This window comes from Parasteatoda tepidariorum, chromosome 3 (genome assembly GCF_982258835.1).
Source record: "Parasteatoda tepidariorum strain Cologne lab strain chromosome 3, Ptep-v5.0, whole genome shotgun sequence".
NCBI classification, from domain to species: domain Eukaryota; kingdom Metazoa; phylum Arthropoda; class Arachnida; order Araneae; family Theridiidae; genus Parasteatoda; species Parasteatoda tepidariorum.
This window is the reverse complement of record NC_141757.1, coordinates 86,095,785-86,119,471: the sequence shown is the minus strand read 5'-3', so window position 1 is coordinate 86,119,471 and position 23,687 is coordinate 86,095,785. Positions and strand designations below refer to the sequence as shown.

Here is a 23,687-nt window from a genome sequence, read left to right as displayed (position 1 = left end):
TTGTTGGAAGTCGCATTAGAAGTTTCACTTCAAAAAGAAAGAAAAGACCATCGATAACTTTTTTATTTTTATTATCGATGTTTATCACTTGATGTGGCATTTTTCTTGCTAAACGAGTACCAATATTTAAACAAAGTAGAAAAATTTTGGAATTAAATGATCTATGGTTCCGTCAGGTATTGAGGTTATGTGAGTTGTCTGAGCTTTTCTAAAACTACTAATTTATTAAGAAGAAGAAAAAACCTATTTCATAATTTTTATTATCATTATTGACAGAAAAGGCGTCTGACAAAATATAAAAATGAGTACTAAGTAGAAAAGTGTTCATATTTTAAAAAGAGTAATTACCCAAGAAGTTATGATAATGCTTTTGTTTTAAATGAAACTTCCATTTTTAATTAATTTACATTTATGTAATAAAACATAAATTGCTATAGAAATCTTATCCTCTAATATCTTTTTCAAGGTAGAAACACGAATGGATCGTATTATATGTGTAGTCTTGAAACAAGTGGCTATTTTCCAAAGAACCGAACAAAAGATTCTACTGTATTCAGAATACCAGAACATCCATTTGGCTTTTCCTTTTCCTAGGCAATTGTCCCCTTTGATCTAGAATACATACATTAACAAAATTATAATTCTTCTGTAATTTTTCATCTTAGGCTTTTTGATCTTCGGGAATAATATCGATTACTAATATTTTTGAATTATGCACATCATTTATTGTGTGGTCTTTAAAAATTAGAATTATTTTTGAAAGTAGAATCAACATTGTAGGATGAGCATACTAAAAAATCGTTTAAAGATTTTCATGAAATATAAAAGAAAACAGTAAAATAATGCAATCAGCATTTTTAAATAGACGTTATAATACTGCATCTGTAGTTCTTTTTCTTTTTAAATGTATTAAATTAAACTTATTTTCAGTTAAATTGGCAAAACGAAGGATTTGAATTATTTTATGTTAATTATAACATTTATTTTATTCTATTTTACTTCCTTTCCCTCTATACCTAGGATAGCTGAGAAATTTGGCATGTTATCCTCATCAAGTACTACTGTCTACTCAGCAAATGGCAAAATTAACGGTTGCCCCCAGTCGGAGGACGACTATATATAACATATGGCGATTAAAAAATTGTCTGCAAGTTGCCACCCGAGCGCCACTTTTTTCGACGAAAATGAATCCTATGTGCATTTTATCATTATTATTGATAAATATAAAATCATTATGAATATTATGTAGTATTCTAAAATGTGTATTGTTTTACATATTTTGAGAAATTCTTCAAAAGAATGAGTTACATTTTTAGTGTCAAAAGATTTTTGATCGCTTAAAAGTTTCAATTTTCGAGAAAAGGGGGCACTTAATTTAAAAAGTGGTCGATGCTTAAAAATGCTACAAGTAGCCAATAGCAATATTTCTTAATTTTGCCTAATACTGTCCTAATTCCTCCCCCATCAAAGCCATTCTTATAAATTAGAATAGTCTGTAAGTCAATTTGGATCCATATCTCTTTCTTTCACCGTCTGGTGCCCATGATAAAGCAATAAACAATGTATGATGGGCGAGGCTTTTTAACAGTGTATATTTCAGTTAAGATGCTATTCTCATATTCACTTGATAGCCAAATCACTTGATAGCCATATTCACTTGATAGCCAAAAAAGAGGTTCATCCAATTCCACTCCTCTAAAGATAGATTTGGCTAATAAGATGACCCAGGTTCAAATTCCGGCGATTCCTGTTCAATTCATATACTCGCACTATGAATTATATACTATTCAAATACTTACAAAGTCGGCTCGCACCGACTGATGAAAAATATACCTACTGGTAGATGAATCATGGGTTATAATTTTCTTGCCAAATAGCAAATCGTGGGAGATTTTCGTGGTTTTACTGTTTATGTAACGTAAATGCCGGTTAGTTCGACTCAAAAACTCCGTTTACGCGAGTTTGCCCTAGTGCTTGATTGAGAAGTTCCTTGTCTTCTAGATTGAATTTAAAATTGAAAGAGTACATAGTTGAATTTAAGTATAGCCAAAATCTGACACGGGTTGACTGTTCAATGCTGATGGTAAAATAAACTAAAAAAACTCCCTTTAGGAATATCCCGATTCTGTGGGTTTGTGAAAAGTTATAGTTTTGATGCAGTTTGAGATATACAGCACAAAACCATAATATCGATTGACAATATGTACTTTAATATGTCACAAAATAATACTGATAAAGGAATATAATAAGATTTTAAATCTTCAAAAATAATATCAAAAATCACATAAACAATTACATAATATTACAACCTTTTATGGGGACTATTAAATTTCAAATGTTGACATTTCTGCTGAGAAAATTTTCAAACACAAAAATACATAATCAAATAAATAAATTATAAGCTCTTTATTTGGGGCAATTTTTTTAAAAGAAACTCACGTATCTTTTTCATTTCAAACAATTAGAATAAAATGGAAACCAGGTAACAAGTATTTTATTGAATATCCACTAAATGAAAATTATCATCGTTAATATCTAAATAATCTTTTACACTGTAAATAAAGTATTATTATTTTTTCGTACAGAATTTTTTTTTCGTTTTTTTTACAGAATATAAAGTATTACATTTTTGTTTTCATAAAAGAGCAGAAAAATTAGGTCGTTGAAAGTTAAAGTTAATAGATCTATAATAAATGAACAGTGAAAAAACTCTATTCATTTATTCGTTGCTAAATACTTAGTTACATATTTATCTGAAAGCACGAAGGGAAATTAAATGCTCTAACGTTCAACTTAACTCCAACATTTAAATAAAAAAAAAAAAATACAAATAGGAAAGTTAAAAAAAATTCGTCAAATGAAAAAACTGCAATAATGAATTATTTAAAAAATCTCTTTATCTTGAAATAAATAAAAAAATAAATAAACAAAAATAAATAAATAAACAAAATAAATAAATAAAAAATCAATATAGAGATGTCCAAGCTAAAAGCTGAACTATATCACTGAGTTAAATAAATAAATCAATTGTCGTTAGCATCATTCCTATTGAACGATTTATATTCATATCCTAGTAAAAACGTATTCCTATTGGTTTCTATCCGTAACTCATTGATGTTTGACGGATTGCCACTGGACATACAGAAGGGACATCAGCTTCTCTACTTTTCTTAGAATTTCTTCGGTTGCTCAGGATCATTAAATTCAAACAATTTTTCTTAACCAATTTAGTTTTATTTTCAGAACTAAATTTTGCATAAGCAATATCTGTATTAATATGTTACTACTAAAATTACAAATTTAATTTAAAACTATTATACTAACCATTTTTCCTATAGTTTGTCTATATAAAGAACTCCCCTTCCCACAAAGGCTAAGGTCATCTACTGCTATGGAAACAAAAATTGAGGAATTTCAAAGAAGTGAGATTCTGTCGAACCTGATTCGCTTTTTCTCGCTGAGCGAGCCTTAAATCACGCATGTCTTAAATATTGACTTAACACCCCTATTTGAAATAGTAAATCTTGTAATTATAGTCATCACCACTGCTCCAGACAAATGGCGAGGGGAGTTCCTTACATAGACAAATTATAAAGCATTTTGCTTATGTTACGAACTTCTGTTTATTGCCACTATGGCTGTTCCTCGAAGGCTCTATTGTCATGTTTAACGATTTCTATATAATAATTTTTGACCATTTAAATTTCTTGTCCCTTTTAAAGCTTAGAGCATGAGAATAAAAATACTTAAAATTTAAAGGTTTACTTCGAGTTTAAAACAGTCAAACAGTGTTTCTTTTTTATTTTCCATGAAATTCTCTCTCAATCAATAAAAATTGAGCTTACACCTGACTCCAAAAATAAAAAAATAAAATAAAATAATAAGTCCTACTCGGCAAAAAACTTAGTACCTTCTTCTTTATAAGTAATAATAATTTGCTCAGCCTTACGTTGCAAGTTTTGGAGGGAGTGGAAAATGGGAGAAAAATGTAAATATTTTCAATCTGAATCTTAATGTTCTATCACAAATATTTTATTCCATTGACTCATGTTTGTTCTCATTCATTTCTGCGAAAAGAAAAATACGTAAGAAACAACGCTTCACTTGCCTAAATAGCAATTTCAAACATGTAAATTGTACTAGTCAAACAGTTTGATAGTCATAAAACCATGAAATTTTCCAGACAGTAAGGTCGTTCCTGTCTGGATATTGGTTTAATTTATCGTAAAAATACACCAGAAATAATACCCTATTTGTCTATTTAGGAATATTTAAGTTTCGCCCTCGTCATTACCAAGACCAATTTTTACCATTTACTAAGAGGAAGGTACTTACAGTTGGCCAATGAGTAGAACTTCATTCTGGATGTCGGATTTTGGAAATTTTTTTAGCTGTTTTCATTATACTAACAGCATTTTGACTTAAAGCAAATATCTATCTGTTGTTATTAAAGTCGACACAACCCTTTTCTAAACATCAAAACATTTCTTTTAGTTAAAAATTCCTCTTTAAAAGTTCTTATGTCTTTCCCGTCAATATATCTTCAATATTGATATCTCTGCTAAAATTTCCTCCAGAATGATGAGAACTATATTTAATTGCGATTCTATTTAATATGTAAAAGAAAGCTCTTCTTTTATTTTCAGGAGTATATTCGTCACAAAAACTAATAAAATAGTCGATCTCTCTGTAAGTCTGTAATTTTTCAATTGTTGCACTTGAAAGAGGAAAGAACCATTCCAGTAAGCCTTTAAGATTTTTCCAGCTCCAATCTCCGGTATTCAGATGGACAAGAATTGTATCAATTCCTTTTTCAAAAAACAAATGTTTGTTTTTAATCCTGAAGACATCGTCCGGTGATTTTTCACTCCTATTAAAAAAATTCGTCGCGAATAATAAATGATCCCCTTCAACGAAACTAGCAATATTTCTGATATCAAAAGTCTCAAACACAATTGCTTCTTCAGAAAGAGAAGCATCATCAAGTATCATAGAGACAACTGTCTCTACTTTATCCCCATCAAACAATTTGCTGAAAGTGAATCTGATGCCTTTAGAACTGGAAAGAAAATGCCTTTTCAATTTTATTGGACTTCGATGCCAAAATTCTTGTAACAGATGAACTGTGGTTCTTCCAGCTTCAATTTCTCGAGAAATGTGTGACATTGTTTTAACATAAATATCCTCTGGTATATAGTCCCACATTACATTGATTGTTCGGAGAAAATATCGACGCCAAGGCCAGCCGAAAAATAAAGTATAGAGTATCATCTCAGAATGTTTACGAAAGATCTGACTTTGTTGATCCATTAACTTCGATAATAAAAAATACATAATATCTGAGAATGCATTGCATTTTAAGTCTTCAAACCTGTAATATCTATTGCACCTTTCTATCGCTTGATCCAGCCATTTCTCTTTGCTTTCATTCTTTTCTTGCTCTGTCAATTTATGCCAAAAATATTTGAAAGCAAATGTATTACCTATTAAAATGGATAACGAAACCATGTTTTGGTTGATACTATAGTTAGAAACATATATTTTACAAACATCATTACACTCTATCTTGTTAAGTAGAGATGGTAATTCGTTTTTAGAAAAGCAGTCCAATAGGCTATGATGTGATGATCATATTTTCGATAGACATAGTCCAATGTTTCTTTTTTGTTGGTAGATATTTTCTCCCACAATTTTGGAATATTTTCTTCCATACAATACTTGCAGGCCAATAGGTACAGATGCAGGAAATCTTTTTCTTTATCTTCGCTATTAATCAGTACATCTAGTGATTTAAATTTGTCAAAGATACCTTCAGCTGTCCAGTAGACCGAACCACCAGAGAAAAATATTTCATAAATATTGCAGTATTCCTTTTCTTCATTTTTGAAACATTTCAATAACTGCAAACCTATAGACCAAATAACGTTGAAGAGTTCTATCTTTAATGAACGTGGTAACTTCAGCCGACTAATTTCGGAACAGAACAACTTCAACTTCTTAACCACCTTTTCTTCTAGTTTTAGAAAGTTTCGTTCTAAGAGTCTTTTTCTGTTTTTTTCTCCTTTCATTATGCAAGAATCTTCCCATAGACTACGTGATATAGACAAGAGAGCTATAGTCTTTAGACACGGAGGCGATACAAAATCAACGAAACCGTCTCCTCTTTCAAACTCACAATTGCAAGATTCATATTTGGCACTGTCTGAGCCTGAAATATAAAATTTTAAGAATTACTAACGGTAGATAATTTTATTACAAATGTAAATGAAGAAAAAAAATCTACTAGTACAAGCTGTTTTGCGGAGAAATTGTTATTTAAATAAAAATGTTGCTGCTGTTGTTTCTAATGTCACTTGTCACACTAGCAAGCCGCTTGGTGAAACCGAACAAATTTAAGGCAGAGGATGCGTTTCTTGTTTTTCAGTGGCGCCATCTATGGCCAAGAATTCGTCTTCAGCCACAAATAAAAATGTAGGATATATGAATAATTATAATAATAAGAGAAATCAAAAATCGTGTAAAAAACAGCTAAAAACTACAAGTTCAAAGAAAAGTTGCGCAATGCAGCAGATATTAGATTAATATTGATTAATATATTTAATTTTTTTCATATTTTTCATTAATATCTTCTTTGTTTACAATTTGCTATAGGATATTTGAACTTTTTAGAGGGGGTTAGAGGTGGATGGTTTCTCTATCAGCACAGAAGGGTGGGGTTTCTTCCAGGCATGAAACTAGTGTCAGTGCTGCCCTACCTCGTAGCAAAGATAATCATCACCATTATCAAATAACAAATCATTATGGTGTAAAAAAAATTTAAACTTGATTCACACGTCCTAAATACACGTTCAAAATATATAAAACTTTATTTCAGAGCAATAAAAGACGACCTGAAAATGAAGCTTATATTTACTTAGAAAATAATGACTATTTAATGTTTTGAATTTCAAAATGAAGAACTGTTAAAGAAATGATCCAAAATTTGGGAATATTTTGCCCAGTCGTAATTTTGAATATTTCGTCAAATATGATTTTGCTTGTAACATCTTATGGAGATTAGGGTAGAAACTCGTGAAAGAGAACATTTTCGTTCGAATTTGATTTTCACCCGGCAAGCTTGAACTTGTTTTTAATCACACTTGTGAAGAAAAAAAAGTTACTAAAAAGATTAAATGTAATCGTACAAGTTATGTTGACTTACTCATCTTGATGCTTTCCCTCTCCAATATTTACCCTACCGGACTTTTAGAATAAAAATCTATTCAAGTTTTTTTTTCTGCTTTAAGTCGCAAGTAAACCAGTAGAACTTTTAATTAGCCTAGAAAATCTCTGTTTAATATATACTGAAACTTAAGTATCGTTTTCTCTTGATTACGAGCAATACGTATAAACTTAATCAATTAAGTGATGAATTTTAGATAAGAATTGTTAAGGAAATTGCAGTTTCACTATTCATATCAAACAAGAGCTAACGCATATACATTTAGTCATGCAAAACATTTTAAATTTCTGATTAAAAAGGAAAGAAGAAAAAAAACTTAGAAAGATTTTGAAAGGCTAAATTCTAAGATTCTATACTCAGTTGAAAGATAATTAAAACAAGTTTGTAGTTCTTTTCAAATTATTTGAATAATTACTCTAAAAATGTGAACTAAAAATTTATTAGAGTGAATTTTTTTTTCTTTCTCTTTACTTTAATCTAATAAAGAGGTTTATAGAGCAATTAACCATTTTAGTATTGTGTTTTCAGGTATAAGTTATATCATCTTAAAAATTTCGATGTACTTGTACTTTGTGATTTAGCTCAAATTATTATAACAGCTCATTAGAAAATAATTTCTTAATAATAATAGTAATCAGCCTGCACTGAAAAGAAATAGTTATTAAATGATTGTTAAAGACAGAGTAATAATTATTTTCATAGGTAATGTCTAAAAAGCAAATCCTTATGTTTATTACTTAATCATTACCCAAATTTTGAGTTTGTTCAATTAAATTTTTCTAAACTGAATGAAATAAATAATATAAAAAAGAGCAGTTTTTGGGACTACTTTTGTAACTTTTCTAATAGTAAGCACTAACTTGTGCGTTCGTCCATTGAACTTTAAAATACGTAATTTATAAATAAAAACTAATTTTCGTATAAGTCAATCAGATTCTCTACGCAAAATTATTAGTGTTATATTTTTAAATTATTTTATTTAAATATACGTTGAGACATTTTAAAAATTGGTTTAAATACAATATTAACAGTTTCTTTTATGACAATTGCTGAAACTCTTCAGGAAATTTATTGACCATATTAGTCTAAACTAATATTTCTTAAAACATGATTTTGTTACATTTTTCGGCTGAAACTCGCAAAAGAGAATATTTTCGTTCGAATTTGATTTTTGCCCGACAGAGTTGAACTTCAATCATTTTTTATCACACCTGTGTAGAAAAAGAAAGTTGCATGAAAGATTTAACATAATCGTACAAGTTATGTGACCTTCTCATATTGATACTATTTCACTTTCTTTTTCCAATATTTGCCCTTCAGTAATTTTAGAATAAAAATCTATCCAAATTTTCTTTCTACTTAAGTCGCAATAGAGTATTTAATTAGCCTGGACAATATCTGTAAAATATGTACTGAAATTTAAGTATTGTTTTTTCTTTAATGCGAGCAATACGTACGAACTTAATCGATGTGATAAATTTAAAGTGATAAATTTTGGTTAAGAATTTTTAAGAGAATTGTAGTTTCACTATTCATGCCAAACAAGATCTAACTCATATACACTTATTCATGCGAAATATTTTAAATTTCTGATTAAAAAGCGATGAAGAAACAAAACAAAAATATTTGAATGAATTCAAATTCAAAGATCCTATCCTAAATAAAAGGATAATTCTCATAAAATATTATAATTATATGTATACTTACGTTGAATGAGAATATCGTAATTATTCGTTGTAGCGAAAAATCTTTGTATTGGAGTTGTTTTGTCTTTATTTATATTTAATGAAGAGGGTATAGTTCATTAAAGAAAAATAAATTTATATTATTTTGGTTTTGTGCTTTCGGTAATATGTTATATTTATCTTAAAAATCAAGAATTTAGAAGAGAAAAATAATAATTAATTTTTAATTAAAACTTCGATGTGCTTTTACTTTGTGATTTTGCTGAAATTGTTATAACAGCTTATTAAATTGATTTCGCCATAAAGTAAAAATATAATGGTATTAAGTCTGTATCGAAAAGAAATAATTATTAAATTATTGTTAAGGACAGAGTATCAATTATTTTCATAGTAATATCTAAAAGGCAAATCCTTAATTTATTATTTTATTATCACCCAAATTTTGAGTTTGCTCAACTAAATTTTTCTAAACTGAATGAAATAAATAAGTAATGTCTACTTTCGTAATAGTAAGTACCAACTAGTGCATTCGTCCATTGAACTTTAAAGTGCAATATTTGTAAATAGAAACTGATTTTCATCAGATTATTATCGATCAGATTCTCCAGTAAAAATTATGAACGCTTTATTTTAAAATTATTTTATTTAAATATTTGTTAATATATTTTACCAATATGTTTAAACACAATATTTTTATTCTCTTATATGAAAAGTGCAAACAATTTCTAACAAAGTGAACCTAGTAAATTTGGCGAAGAGACGTCTGAGAAATCTACATATATGACAAATTTTTTTCATTAAAAAATAAATACTTTCAATGATAAAATAGTCAAAGAATTAGTTGTTAAAAGTTTATTAGACAAGCTTAACATTTTTACAGAATGAGTTATCTCTACAACCAGAGAATTCAAGCCAAAGGACCAATCGGGAAAATATTTTAACATCATTAATCTGTTCTAAAAGCACACAGCTTAATTATGATCTGGAAAGATCTTTTTAGTTAACTCTCTATCTTACCAAGTTCCATCGTTTGTGAATCATGTATGTAATATTCTATTTAAAATTGCAGTTTGTACTAGGATCGTTGTGATAATATATATCATATTTTGGAATTAAATTCAGAATTTTGAATGATAGGGCCAAGGTATAATTAATAGCAATTTTATAAAGTAATTAAGGAAATCCACACTCTGCTCGCTGCACTCTCCAACTCACGAAACTGCTTTCGCAGCTTTTTTTCTTCTTTTTTTCGGATTACTATCCAATCCGATTTTGCTTTGATCTCTCATTGGATACTGATGAATTTCAGTTGAACTTTGTATGAATGCTGATACTCTTTTTAAAATAAAGCTCTGAAAATATGAAACATATTCAGTGTGCTAAACCCTTGATTTGCCTTATAAAACCAATTACCCTGTACTTAAATTAGAATATTAGGTCCTAATTCAACTACTTTAAAAATAGTAACTTTTATAACAGTTAAATAAGTATCGATGGAGTCAGTAATGGTTTCACAACCACCCCCTCTAAAACGGAATAGAACGTTCATTTCTGTTTTAGAAACCAAAGAATAATGGTTAAAAAACAAACAAACAAAAATTTAAATTTAGGTAAGATATCAATAATTGATCAACGTCATTCGACATAATTACCATTAAAAGGGCTATTCGAAAAATTGACGGACACAAATTGTAAGTTTGAAGATACATAAATAAAATTTAACATCTGAAGCTTCACTTATGATAAATAGCATTGAAATTATTAATTTTTGATTTTTTTTTTCGTTTAAAAATATGGTATTTAACTATGTGCGAAAACAAAATTGAGATCGAGAAATTGCTTTATGTCACTCCAAAAAAGCTTGAAACATTTTGGATAAATTACTTTTTTTTATTTTTTTAATGTTTTTTTTTTCTAATGACGGCGTTGACCAAAATCTTCCTATCATAATGACCAAAAGCAAAAAATGCCCATAATTTACATTGTTAAGCATACTTTTTAAAAATATGAGATAATTATTATTGCCAAGGCTATTGTAATCGAAAAAATGTTTCATATTAATTAAAAATTAATATATTGCAAGTGCGCCTTTCAACTTTTACTGATTTTGTCGTTTATACATTGTTTTATTATCACAATTTTTTCCAAAGTTTAAAGAGAGGTATCGAAATTTACCGAATCACTGCATGAAAAGGCGGTACTGAAAAAAAATCAAAATATTATACAGAAAAATCGATATCATACAGCTACCAAAACTTTTAGTGGAATGTGTGAAACAAGAAAGTAAGGCTCTTCTAAAGATTTTAATTGTTTTAAATTATTTTACAAATATTTGAAGCTAAAGTGATATTCATTTTTTATGTAACATTTTCTAGAGATCCCATTGGACTATCCGTTTACTGTACAAAAAATGTATCTCTCATAACATTTTTTTATTTCCAATGCAGCAGGCGATACGGACATTATCCTAACGCCGAACAAAGATCAAAATAAAACAAAAATACAAATACAGAAGGCGATGAAATATACAAAATACAAAAACAAAACATCAAACACAAAAATTAATTCAAGAACTTAAATTGAACAAAAGTTCTATGGCCTCCCAGTATCGGGAGTAGATGCAGTTCTTTGTGAGAACTGAACAGTTGAGAAGATGTCCAGCATTCATCGTCGCACCACTGCGGCAGAGGGGGCAGGCAGGATTATCCACTATTTTAAGACGGAAAAGATGGTCGTATAAGCAATCGTGCTTGGTAGCAAGATCTCTCATAACATGCAGTGATACATAAAAGACACTATTAATGAAAGCATTCATATAATCTAGAATGCATTTTGCATCTCAACTAATAATACAACAAATCATAAATATCATCATCTTCACATGAAATAAAATTATTTCCATCGCTATCGTAGTTGTAAGAAGAATCACTGGTGTCCTCCCCATTAATATCCTTTCCCATCAATATACGATTTATAATCTTTGCATCAGTACTATCGAGAATTTCGCCTTCACCTCTTGAATTCGATTTCCACTCTAAACAGTCCAGTAAATAAATGAAGGCTTGTTGCCTTTCTGGAGCATAGCTGTCACAGAATCCAATGAATTTGCAAACTTCTAACGACTTGAGTTTATCAATAGTTTCAGTTGAGAGAGGATAGAACCATTTTAATCTGCTACGAAAGCTATCCAAGCCGAAATGCAATGTATGATGCCAGCGATATAAAAGCATTCCGATTCCCTTTTTAGAGAACAATAAATTATTTTTGTACCGATTGACCTCGTCCAGTGAGTTACAGCACCAGTTTAAGTAATGTGTTGCAAATGTCAAATTACCCCGTTTTAAGAAAGTAGGTACACTTTTCAAATACAATTTCTTGAACTGGGAAATTTCTTCAGAACAAGTTAAGCTATGATTTATAAATCTTTCAAATCTATCCCATCCAGTCTCGTAGTCATTGCTCATTTCGATCAACAGATTGAAACATCGAAGAAAGTTACCTTTTTGAACGAAAGTTTTTTTGAATGAAGTGATATCTTCCTCCGTCTCAAAACGCCATTTTAAAAATGTGTTTACGCATTCGTAATCATTTAATCGAATCAAAGAAATGTAAATTTTCATTGGATTAAGTATTTCTTTCTTATAATGTTTGATTTCATTTTCGGACGGAAAAATCCAATTTAACCATGCATCGACAATTGGAATATCATTGCTGATGATTAAAAAAGAAATTTCACGCTTATATTCCAATATACGCATCTTGATCATACGTGTGATATCATCATGCATTGGTAAAAGCTTTGTAATTAAAGTGTCCAGAAAAGTAACCTTACCGGATAAAATTACGTGACTGAAGTCATTATAATTTATTATATTCAGGGCAATGTCTCTTCTTTCTTCAGGTGGAATATTGCTTATTATCACATCGATTGTTTTAGTGTCATTTACTTCAAGTAAATTCCATAATAAGACTTCCATATCTAGGCTGAGTGAGTTTTTTAATCTTATTGGACTTAGATGCCAGATTTCCCTGACCAGATCGCCCGTGGTTCTACCATTTCTAATTACCACGGTAATGTCAGACATTATTCCAACATAAACATCTTTATTAAGATAATCAAACATCATCCTGATTGTGGGCAGGAAAAATCGTTGCCAAGGCCAACAGAAAAATAAAGTTTTTAATATTATCTCAGAATGAGTGTGAAAAATACAATACTTTTTCTGTTGATCATTCGTTTTAGATAACAAAAAGAACAAAATATCTGCAAATGGGTTGTATTGTTGATATACATTGCTGTTAACATTTGAAATATTATGTCTGAGTTCCTTTAATACCAAATTTATCCAGTACTCCATATTGATATTCTTTTCTTGCTCCGTTAATAACTTCCAGAAGTATTTGAGAGCAAATATGTTACCAACAAACACGGACATCGAAGTCATATTTTGATAAATACTCTGATTAGAATCATATACATCGTAGCCAAAACTCGTAATCTTATTTAAAAATCTTTGCAATTCGTTTTCAAGATAAGCAGTCCAATAATCTACTATATGATCCCTATATGCGCCGTAATAGGCATTATAAAACTTTTTCTTTTTCTCAGAACTCATATTCTGCCATAAATATGAAATATTTTCTTCTAAGCAGTACTTACAAGCTAACTCATACAAAGAACTGATGTCTTTAACTTGGTCTTCATTATTAATCACCTCTTTGAGAGATTTAACGGTATCGATAACTCCTTCCATTGTGTAATAAACAGATCCTCCAATTTTATGAATATCACGGAAATCACTGTACATTTCGGGTAAATAATAATTAGTTTCGCATAATTGTAGCCCTATAGGCTCAATAACATTGGATATTTTGATTTTTAGTAAATCTGGCAAGATGAGACTTTTTAGTTTGTTTAACACTCTTTCCTTTAATTCACTAAAACTATGAAGATTATTTAAAGTATCAAAATGCACATTTTCAGGATCTGACCACAATCTTACTGCTGTGCACACGATTGCTATACTCTCTAGTGAAGGCGGCTCCGTATAATCTACGAAGTTGTCATGTTCGGTGAATTCTTTTCCATCTTCTTGTTGCTTGCCTGCAATGTACAATATTTATATTTAGTTCTGGGATGCCACTTCTTTATCGTGATGAAGTACAAAAACAATAGCAAATTCAAGAACTGAATAAAAGGCGGATTGAGAGGATTCTCTCTTTTAATTTATTCAGTTTTTAGTATTTTAAAATGGTATTTGCGAAGCGGGACGAACAAAATTAGAACAAGAATATTGTTCAAAATTTTAAATTTACATCAGCTTCCCTTAATAATTGAGGGAGAAGAAATTTTCCTCTAAAAAACAAATCGGTAAAAAAAAATTATTTTAAAAAGTAAAATAGCACATTTACAAACCAATTGTTTCAGTGATTTTTTGTTACTGGATGATTTACTGATTAAACACAATCAAAACAGTAGAGATGCATTGTTCTTGGTGATATATTTGAAACAGATTTGGCTTTATAGATCCCAGTAAGTTTGACAAAGAGACGTCTAAAAAATTCTACAACTATACTCATTTTTTTTCATTAAAAAATAAATAATTTTCACTGATAAAAAATAAAAGGATCAAAGTTTTCATGTCAGGAAAAATGTACAGTCCGCAAAAAAAAAAACGAATCACCCTGAATAACTTTCGTTCTAATGATCGGATTTTCACGAACTAAGTGTCAATCTTAATGGTTCCTGGGGGTGACCTCAAATATGCTTATTAATTAGTGCTAACTATTAATTAAGTTACGAAATCAGACACAAAAACGTACTTTCTCTGAATAAACATGCATTTTTTTTTACATATTTGGATTTCTTATCTTCAAAATATAGGGGGTAGCCGCAATCTGGGAAATGTGGTCCCCATAGTTTGGTCAGGAGAGCGATTCAAAGTTCGTACCCCTTAATGTTAATTTCGCTTTTTGCGTTTTCAGTCATATTTTCAAAACTAATGAAGCAATTCAAAAAAAATTGCACCCACTCATAAAACTCATTTACCCAAAGATAATTTCATGCAAAAAATAATTTTTAATAATTATTTATTATCTTTTATTATTTAATTAAAGTGAGGATGAAAAAATATTGAATTATAAGGTATGAATTTTTTTATACCATATTAATCTACATATTTTTCAATTGAAAAATCTAAAGTTTCAACTGTTTTTATTTGTTAGAAGCTAAGAAAAATTAAAATTAATTATTTTTAAAAAATTAATTTGGCGAAAATTAAGAAATAACTAATTGGGGCGATTAATATTAAAATGTGATAAACTTGGGAGGAACTTGACTTCGCGCGCGTAGCGTAAAATTTCATTCATATTTTTTTCGCTAATACTCGTTTGCTAATCTTTTTATTTTTATTTCTTTCACACTATAAAATACGATGTTTCTTTTTTAGTCATTTAATAATTTATTTGCAATTTAGTAAAGAATTTTGAATCAAAAACACTTTATTCAACAAATGTCTAGTTTTAAAAAAGCGTGCTTCTGATAGAATACACCAGATTGTGCTTATTTAATGTGATTATTTTTTATTTTTTTTATTTTGTTTTTCAATAACTGATACAATTTCAATAATATACTTACGTATGCATAGATTTGGAATAATATATTTATCAATTTCTTGAATATATATTTTATAAATATTAATAAAAATACGTAGTCAACATTTTCAAACATCTCTCACAACATCGCAAATTTCTCAACATCTTATAGGGTAAACTAAACAATGAAGGAACACTTAAGCTTAGCTTGCCTTTAAAAAAAATTCATAAAAATTTCAAAATTTGTAATTTTAGCTAAATGATGGTGTCAACATATTTGTTATTAAATGCAAATTATGTAAAAAAAGTTAGATAACTTACATAATATTGTTTTAAGTTTTTGGTGATTTAAATAATAAGTAGTAAGATGACCAAGTGAAGGAACAGTTCTTACCAGTGAATAAACACTAAATTTTCCAGAGAATGAACACTTAATTTTGATAATGTTTGATGCTCGTTAGGAATCCATAGGCCACACAAATGTCTAAAAACAAGATTTTTCTTGGAATTACGACATATAACCATAGTTAATGTGGAAAATGTTACTTTTTTTTCAGTCATGGAATGGAAAGTAAAATATGTTTGAATACATAATTTTAAAAAAATGTTTTTAATTTTTTTCTCACAGTTTAATAGTCCGTTCTAAATTATGAATGTTTATCATTTTGTAATCTGATGATGTTTTTATTATTATTATAATTCGATCATTTTTTTGTTTAATCTTTTCCTCATATTTTTTTAAGCTTTTTTTTAAATCTTTTTAAGTATTTTTCTTCTCTTAGTCATGAGTAATTTATTTCTTTTTCTTTTGATTTAACCTTCCTCTTTTTTCCAAATTTTTGGCCAATGTAAATGTATCTTCGAAATTTCTTTTGATTTTCCAAGTCCATTTCCAGAATTTCCTCACTGGATAATAAATGAGAAAAAGGAGTTTCGAAGTTTGAGTAAAACCCATCGCTCATTGACTTATATCTAGTAGTTACTTATGAAACCAATCGTTTTTGCAACTAACAATGCCTCAAGAGGACTTATCTCAAAATCAGTTTTCAAGATACTTTCATTATTAATGTTAGTTGTCTCAGCTTCAGAGCCAAAATTTGATTATACAATTGCTCTTTTTGAAATAAATTCTTCAATATTGAGAAAAGCGCAGGCTATTGGATATTTGGGAGATTAAACTTTTCTGTCAATGTTCCTTTAAAAATTTGCAACATAACTTGTGAGATTTCCTTCTCAAGCTTCTGAAGAAATAGCGCATCGTTACTCTCGAAGCATGTGTTTTGTTGATAAGTTGTCTTGCTCATTAACTCTTGGTGTCTGTTTTGCATGCATTTGTTACAGTCAAGGTTTTCTACATCGAATGAAAAAATATCGCATTTCATAAAAGCATTTTAACTTTATCAGTTGATGCCTCAAATCTTATTTTAAAATGGATGTAAAATTTTCTAGACATATTGTTTTACAATTCTTTTGTTTTCAAGATCTAACGAGATTTCCAAGAATTACGTAGAAAACAAACCAGAAAATTTGTTTTGAGGAACAAAACTTGCTCAGTTTCAAATTGATATGAGATTTATACCTATCCAGAAGAAGCAAAATTAGGAATTTGATTGCATTTTTAATTAGCCATGGGTAGAAACATTTGCAATATATTTGTAAAATGTTGCTGCGGTCATCGTTTCATTTCATGAATAGCTTTTTCCAATGAAATATGTAGCAGGGACTGATTCTGTAATGTCTCTACGAATTCTTCTGTAAGGAAAAACTACCAATGGAGGTACTTTTTCTTTCCTAGGTACTTTAGAATATAAATCCTTATAATTTTTAAGGCCGCAGATTTTTCCCGTTTAAGGGCAGTATTCAACTCTTGTTTCATTCACATTGTAAATGCAATCACTTTATAAAAGGATGCCAGGGCTACTTCCCTCCTAAAGATTCTCTGAAGTTCTTAAAACCAGTATTTCGAATATTATTCTCTAAGGGAAGTTTTGCCTTTTGAAATTATCTACGCATTGCACTGAGTTATCGGTGGATGCCACCTTAAAAAAACTTCACCCATTTTTCACCTAGATAATTGTCTTTAAATGGATTTTTCCTACCAGTTCCCGTTAGGACATTAAAGACGGCAATAGGATAATAATTTAGCTAATTATTGGCACAAAATCCTGCAAAGATTCCATTCAAGCTTTTATTATTATATTTAGTTGTTATATTTAGTTAATGAACATAGTTTATTAAGGAGTCTAAGGTATGATGTAATAACTAATCACTACATTTATAAAGATAAATAATAAATTAATTATTAATAATATAATAAATTTAGCAATTAAATTTGCATATTTAAATAAAATAGTTATAGGAACTATCCATACAACATTTAACTGAATTTTAGGAGTCCTCTATGTCGCTGAACTACTAATTATCCAAGTAAAATCATATTTCACACATACTATTCATTCACTGGGAAATCTATTCTCAGTGAAGGAACATGCCTGTTCCTTCACTGGTTAAGTTGTTGTTTTTTTATTTTTAACATAATTTTGATTTATAATATGACAAAAGGTACAAGAAAATTAAAAATTTTCTTTCATTTTCATTAACTTGAAAAAATCCCAGTAAAGGAACACTTGTTTATACATTGGTTTTTCATCGTTCTGTAATCCAGTTAATAAACACCCCCTAATCTCAGTACTTGCTTATGTTATGATGCTTAAAATAAATAAAACGTAACTTCAATGACCATATTTTGAATTATTTTTTTCACAATGAAAAGAAAAAGCATTATTATATGCAATTAATTGTAGCTTAAACGGATAACAACAAACACTGACCTTATAATTTTGTCAAAGAAACAAGGCGTTGAACAGATACTAACAAATTCAAAACTTTTTCCAGAGAAGACTCAAAGACCATATAACTAAATGCATTGTTAAAGGACTTCCTATTGTTAGGTAGTAAGCTACTCTTACCAATCAATCTAAATTAAAACGTTTAAAATCTTATTTCTAAGAAATATCTATGAAATGCTCCTTCATTTGTTGGTTTACCCTATATCATCCTAATCTTAAAAGAAATTTCCGGAAGTGTATCGCAGAACTATTTTACCAACTATTTAATAAAATTTTAACATTTTAAAATTCTTATTCTTCTCCATTTTACGTTTATTATTTCTTCATTAATATACTAATAATTTTTTTAGAACTGTAATTTAGATTTTCTTTAATTTAGGTTTCCTTTTCAAATTATAGTCAAGTTTTTTTTAAAGAATTATTGTCTGCTAGCTAAGAATAAAACCTTGTTAAGAAATTAAAAACATTCAGCTGTTTAAAATTATTTAATGCAAAACAGCTGATTATTTACTTAGCATACTATTTTTTTTGAAAAAAGAATATAAATTATTGATTGTCTTTTCTTTTTGTTTCTTGTGACTTCAAATTAGATTATCTAAAATAGTGTTGATGTTTTATAAGTCACTACAAAGAGGATAAAGATACCGAACATAAAAAGCTGTGGAATACGTAGCCAATTTTTTTAGTGTCTTAAAATATCTCAGTATCTTAAATGTCGTCCTACTATCTTAGTTGTGAAATTAAATTTTTAATTATCTGACCACGTGTGATTCACTAATTATTTCATTATATCTTTTACTCAAGTAGATTTTTTTTCTGATAATATACTAAACTATTTAGTTTAATTTTTTACTTTAGCATGATTTCCAAGATATTATTGTAGTATAATTTGTTATCAGGAAAATGCCTTATTTTGTTAATCAGGAAATACTAAAAATTGAAATTTGTAAGGATTCCGAAGCTGTGCACACAATACACAATTTCCGACCTTATTTTAATAAAAAAAAAATTTAAAAAAAACGTGGCAAGTAGGCTAACATACTTTTTACAGAAACTGTGAAAACTAATTTTTCCTATATTTCGTCAAAAGAGGATAAGAATGATATTGCTCCAAGGGACCTACTCAATAATTTCGCTATTTCCAGAATGAAATCTGTTTGATCGAAACATATTATTCCTGGAAAATTACACGAGGGAAAAATTAACTTTTATTATTTATCTAAGCTTATTCCATTTATTTAATGATAGCGGTATTAAGGTTAAGGATATGCGTCGGAAGCTCCGTTTATTATTATACTATAAATGCATTAAATCATGTAGCTTGAATAATTTATTTTAAGTAAATTATTTAATAATTTTAAGCAAAGAAGGGTGTAAAAATAAACTCGATCGAAATACTCCGAAAGTATACCCTGAAATATATGTAGAATAAACTTTGGAATCGATATATAAAAAATACCTTTTCAAACAACTTCGAGTAGGACGGAAACGCTAACTTGTTTAAAAAAGTTGTCCTTGTTACTATTTAATTTCGATTCCTGGTACTAGGGGATATTCCATTTTCACATTCGACTTTTGAAATTTCAATTGTAAACGGAATTTTTTTATGACCTTAAACTGAAATGTTAAGGCTTGCAGCCAATGCAGCAAAAAAGATTTTTTTTTGCTGCATTAATTTTTTTTTCAAAGTAGTGAATTATTATTTTTTCAATCTAAGAACCTGTGCCTATAACATATGTAAAACTTATTTTAATATCGAGTGAAATAATTTAATATGTTGTGTAACTAAATTGGATAATCCCAAGAAACTGAATCGAAAATATAAAAACTTCATTGATTTAAAAAAATAATAGATGATAATAAAAATAGACATGTTTTGAGCGTCCAATAATAAAAGTCACAAGTTATCCAAGCCTGACAAGTCTTGAGAATGGGCGATTACATTTGAAAACTCGAAACATGTCGACTTTTATTTCCCTCTTCATATGTTTTGAAGCCAGTTGAGTTTTTATCGTCAATTATACTGTTTTACATTTGGGTCTTGATCATTATTTTAATAAGGATTTTACACTAGTTAAAGTAAACATATGCATTTTAATATTTTATCAGGATTCATATGGTCTTTAAAAATGTAAGAACATCAATATTGTAAAAGTTATATTTAACTTAAAAATTAACATTTTGACACCAGATATTTTGAGTTAATGAAATTAAATATTTTATCTCTTAAGCTTTTGTGCCCCCATTTCAGTACCTTAAGGATTTTACGAGCTCTGTTTAAAAAAGAGATCATCAGATATATATAAGAAAGCAAAAATAACCATAGTAGCAGTATTTGGTGGTAAATGTAGCTTATCGTAATTGAAGAATATGCTGTGCGACATTTTATGGTGAATTTGCGAACGTATAAGTTTCAGAATGTATCGAAACATGAGGATGCTATTTGCTAATCATCTTTATCCAAAGGAAACGATGTAACCTAAATATCTAGTAGAATGAAGCGATTTTTTAAGCAATGAATCCTACAATTTTCAACATATTATTTTAATATCTTATTCTTAAACATAACATATTTCAATCCTTTTAAAATGCCACTAAACATTCAGCAATTCCTTGAGTTATAGAAAAAAGAAATATCGTAAATTATAGAAAGCCTTGTGAATGTGCATTAGAATTATTATACAATCTACATTTTATTTTTCAAGCACTTTTTTTTTCTTCAAACTTTCTTGCCTAGAAGACTCGATTAAAACTGTAAAAATGATTATCCCTAAAATTTTGTATATAGCTATAATAAGTTATGCTCATTTTATTTTAGTATAAAATCCTCGAATAAATATAGTAAAAACAGTGTAATCTAAATAATATCAGATAAAAAGTTCATGTATTTAAATTCTAAAAACTATCATAAATAATTTATAAATCGATTCAAATTTACTTTTCAAAGGAGATTAAAATAATATTTTTTTTTGCTTTTTGGAAAGAAATCCCCTAAAAAAATTGTTTATGGCCTGGAAACTTCGAGATATTTCCTATTAACAATAAATTAAGCCCCTCTGAGCAATCACTGAACATTATTTCAATTTTTTTACAATCAGAGTTTGGTTGCGTAGCAACCTAGTAAAATTAAGCACTCCTCCTTTGAATTAGTCAATGGGTTATCTTAAAATATTTATTTGCGCAGGCGACTTTTTTTGGCGGTTTTCTGGACTATCGCCAAATATATAAACCTTTATTGCGGCCCAATTTACCACCCAATTTTTTTAAAATTTTGTCTACCCCCACTAATTCAAGGGTCTAGATTCCAAATATGTAAAAAAAATTATATGTTTATTCAGAGAAAGTACGTTTTTGTGTCTGATTTCGTAACTTAATTAATAGTTAGCGCTAATTAATTAACATATTTGAGGTCCCCCCCAGGAACCATTAAGATTGACACTTAGTTCGTGAAAATCCGATCATTAGAACGTAAGTTATTCAGGGTGATTCGTTTTTTTTTTTGCGGACTGTACAAAAATTCCATAATTGTACTTTTCCAATGATTATTATCTGTAACAAAAATAGTAATAATCTGAATAACTTACCAGCTATTACTATACTCAAATTAGTTGCTCAACAGTTGCCACTTTACATATTAATTATTTTTTTATTGATTAGCTATCTTTAAATGGATACGCTTCTGCCTTAAACCTGTCAACATTACAAACAATAGCCCTGATTTTTTACACAGCTTTCAAAGGCAAACAGTTAGTAACAGTTATTTACCATCCAAACTTTTGAGAGAATGGGTAAAGTGACTAGCTAACGGTATATTATGTCAATTAAAATTTTGTTATGATGAAAACTGTCATAAACCGGTTCTTCATAAATATACATTAAAATTAACACTATTTTTACCTCGATTGATAAATTTCTGAAAATATATCTATATCTGTCGAAAAAATACAACAATAAGGAGCACTAGCTGAGGAAATATAAAACAGTAATAATAATAAGACGACTTACTCATTGCAGAATTCGGAATATATCTTGTCCTTTTATAGATTCAAATTTGTATTTTGGTTTTCGTTGGAGCAATAGTCTTTTAACTTCGAATAGCATTAAATCATGGTAATAGTTTTTACAATAGATATTTAAACAATTGAACTGATTTTTCTGATTACGCATCTGATAAATAATAAATTTAAAGTTAAGCATAAGACAAGAGATTTCTGATAGCAGACATAAAGATAATTCTGGTGACCTTTAAATATGACCTCGTGGATGTTTTGAAACTCAAGTGCAAAGTGCTGGAAACAAAAGGTAGATAATTCTTTATTTAAAGAAAAATTAATTAGGAAAATTAAAAAACACATAAATCGCAAAAAAGAGGCTGTTTAGAGAAGAAAAAAAATTGTGATGCGGGATTTTACTAAAAAATTAATTTAAATCCTTTTTATATAAAAAAGTAGTGATAAAATTTAGCTAACTTTATCCTAGTTTGCATGAGAATGACAAGTGACAACCTAGTATAATTTCATGTCAATTGGCCCACTGGATTATTTCGCCCTCTCAGAAAGTAGGCAGTATCTCTATAAAAGATTTTGTATTCGCCAAAATAAAACATTTTGTTTAGGATGGCAGAATTGGATATCGCAACAGTTTGAAAAACTAAGCTTTAAGACATTTGCATATAAAATTTTCAATGTTATTTATTCCAGCATCATTCTAGTCATAATATTTTGGAATTTTTTTTTTTAAATTAGAAAAAAAAAGGAAAAAGAATAATGAAAAATAGAAAAATATTTGTATTTTTGTCCTTTCACTGTTATTGAGAAAAAGTCACTCAAAATTTTAAAAATTTATTTAACCTAACAAAATGAATTGTCAAGCGCTATTATCTCAGATTTTATAGTCTTGAAACATAACTAGCTATTTACTATCTTTGACAGACTAATTTTTTATTAGTACCATCTCCCTACACTTAATTGGACGTCGAATAAATCGCTTATATGAATAAAATTTAATGAAACCAAATCATTTTATATTAAACTAATATTGTTGTTGTAATTCATTTACGTCGCACTAAAGCTGCACAATGGGCTATTGGCGACGGTCTGGGAAACTTCCCTGAGGATGATCCGAAGACATGCCTTCACAATTTTGATCCTCTGCAGAGGGGGAAACTAATGCTGAATTTCCCCGTTTAAACGGTTATTTGTTGTTTCTAGTCCTTGTTTAATTGCTTAAAAAAGAGATACTGAAATGAAAAAAAAAAATGCATATATATTTTTTGTAAATTTTTAACCAGGTAGAATGGGAATTTCCGTTTTTCAGTTAAGAACAATATAGATTGTA

The 23,687-nt window shown here is 28.7% G+C and overlaps 1 protein-coding gene across 1 annotated transcript; it reads right to left on the bottom strand.

Annotated features, from left to right (window-relative positions):
• Positions 1-11,193: 11,193 nt before the first annotated feature.
• LOC122270197 (uncharacterized) lies at positions 11,194-22,506 on the bottom strand. Its single transcript, XM_043046708.2, has 2 exons — positions 22,356-22,506; positions 11,194-14,011 (listed from the first exon to the last, which is right to left on the bottom strand). Exons 1-2 carry the CDS (start codon positions 22,357-22,359, stop codon positions 11,751-11,753), a joined length of 2,265 nt encoding a protein of 754 aa, XP_042902642.1. The 5' UTR covers positions 22,360-22,506; the 3' UTR covers positions 11,194-11,750.
• Positions 22,507-23,687: the final 1,181 nt, after the last annotated feature.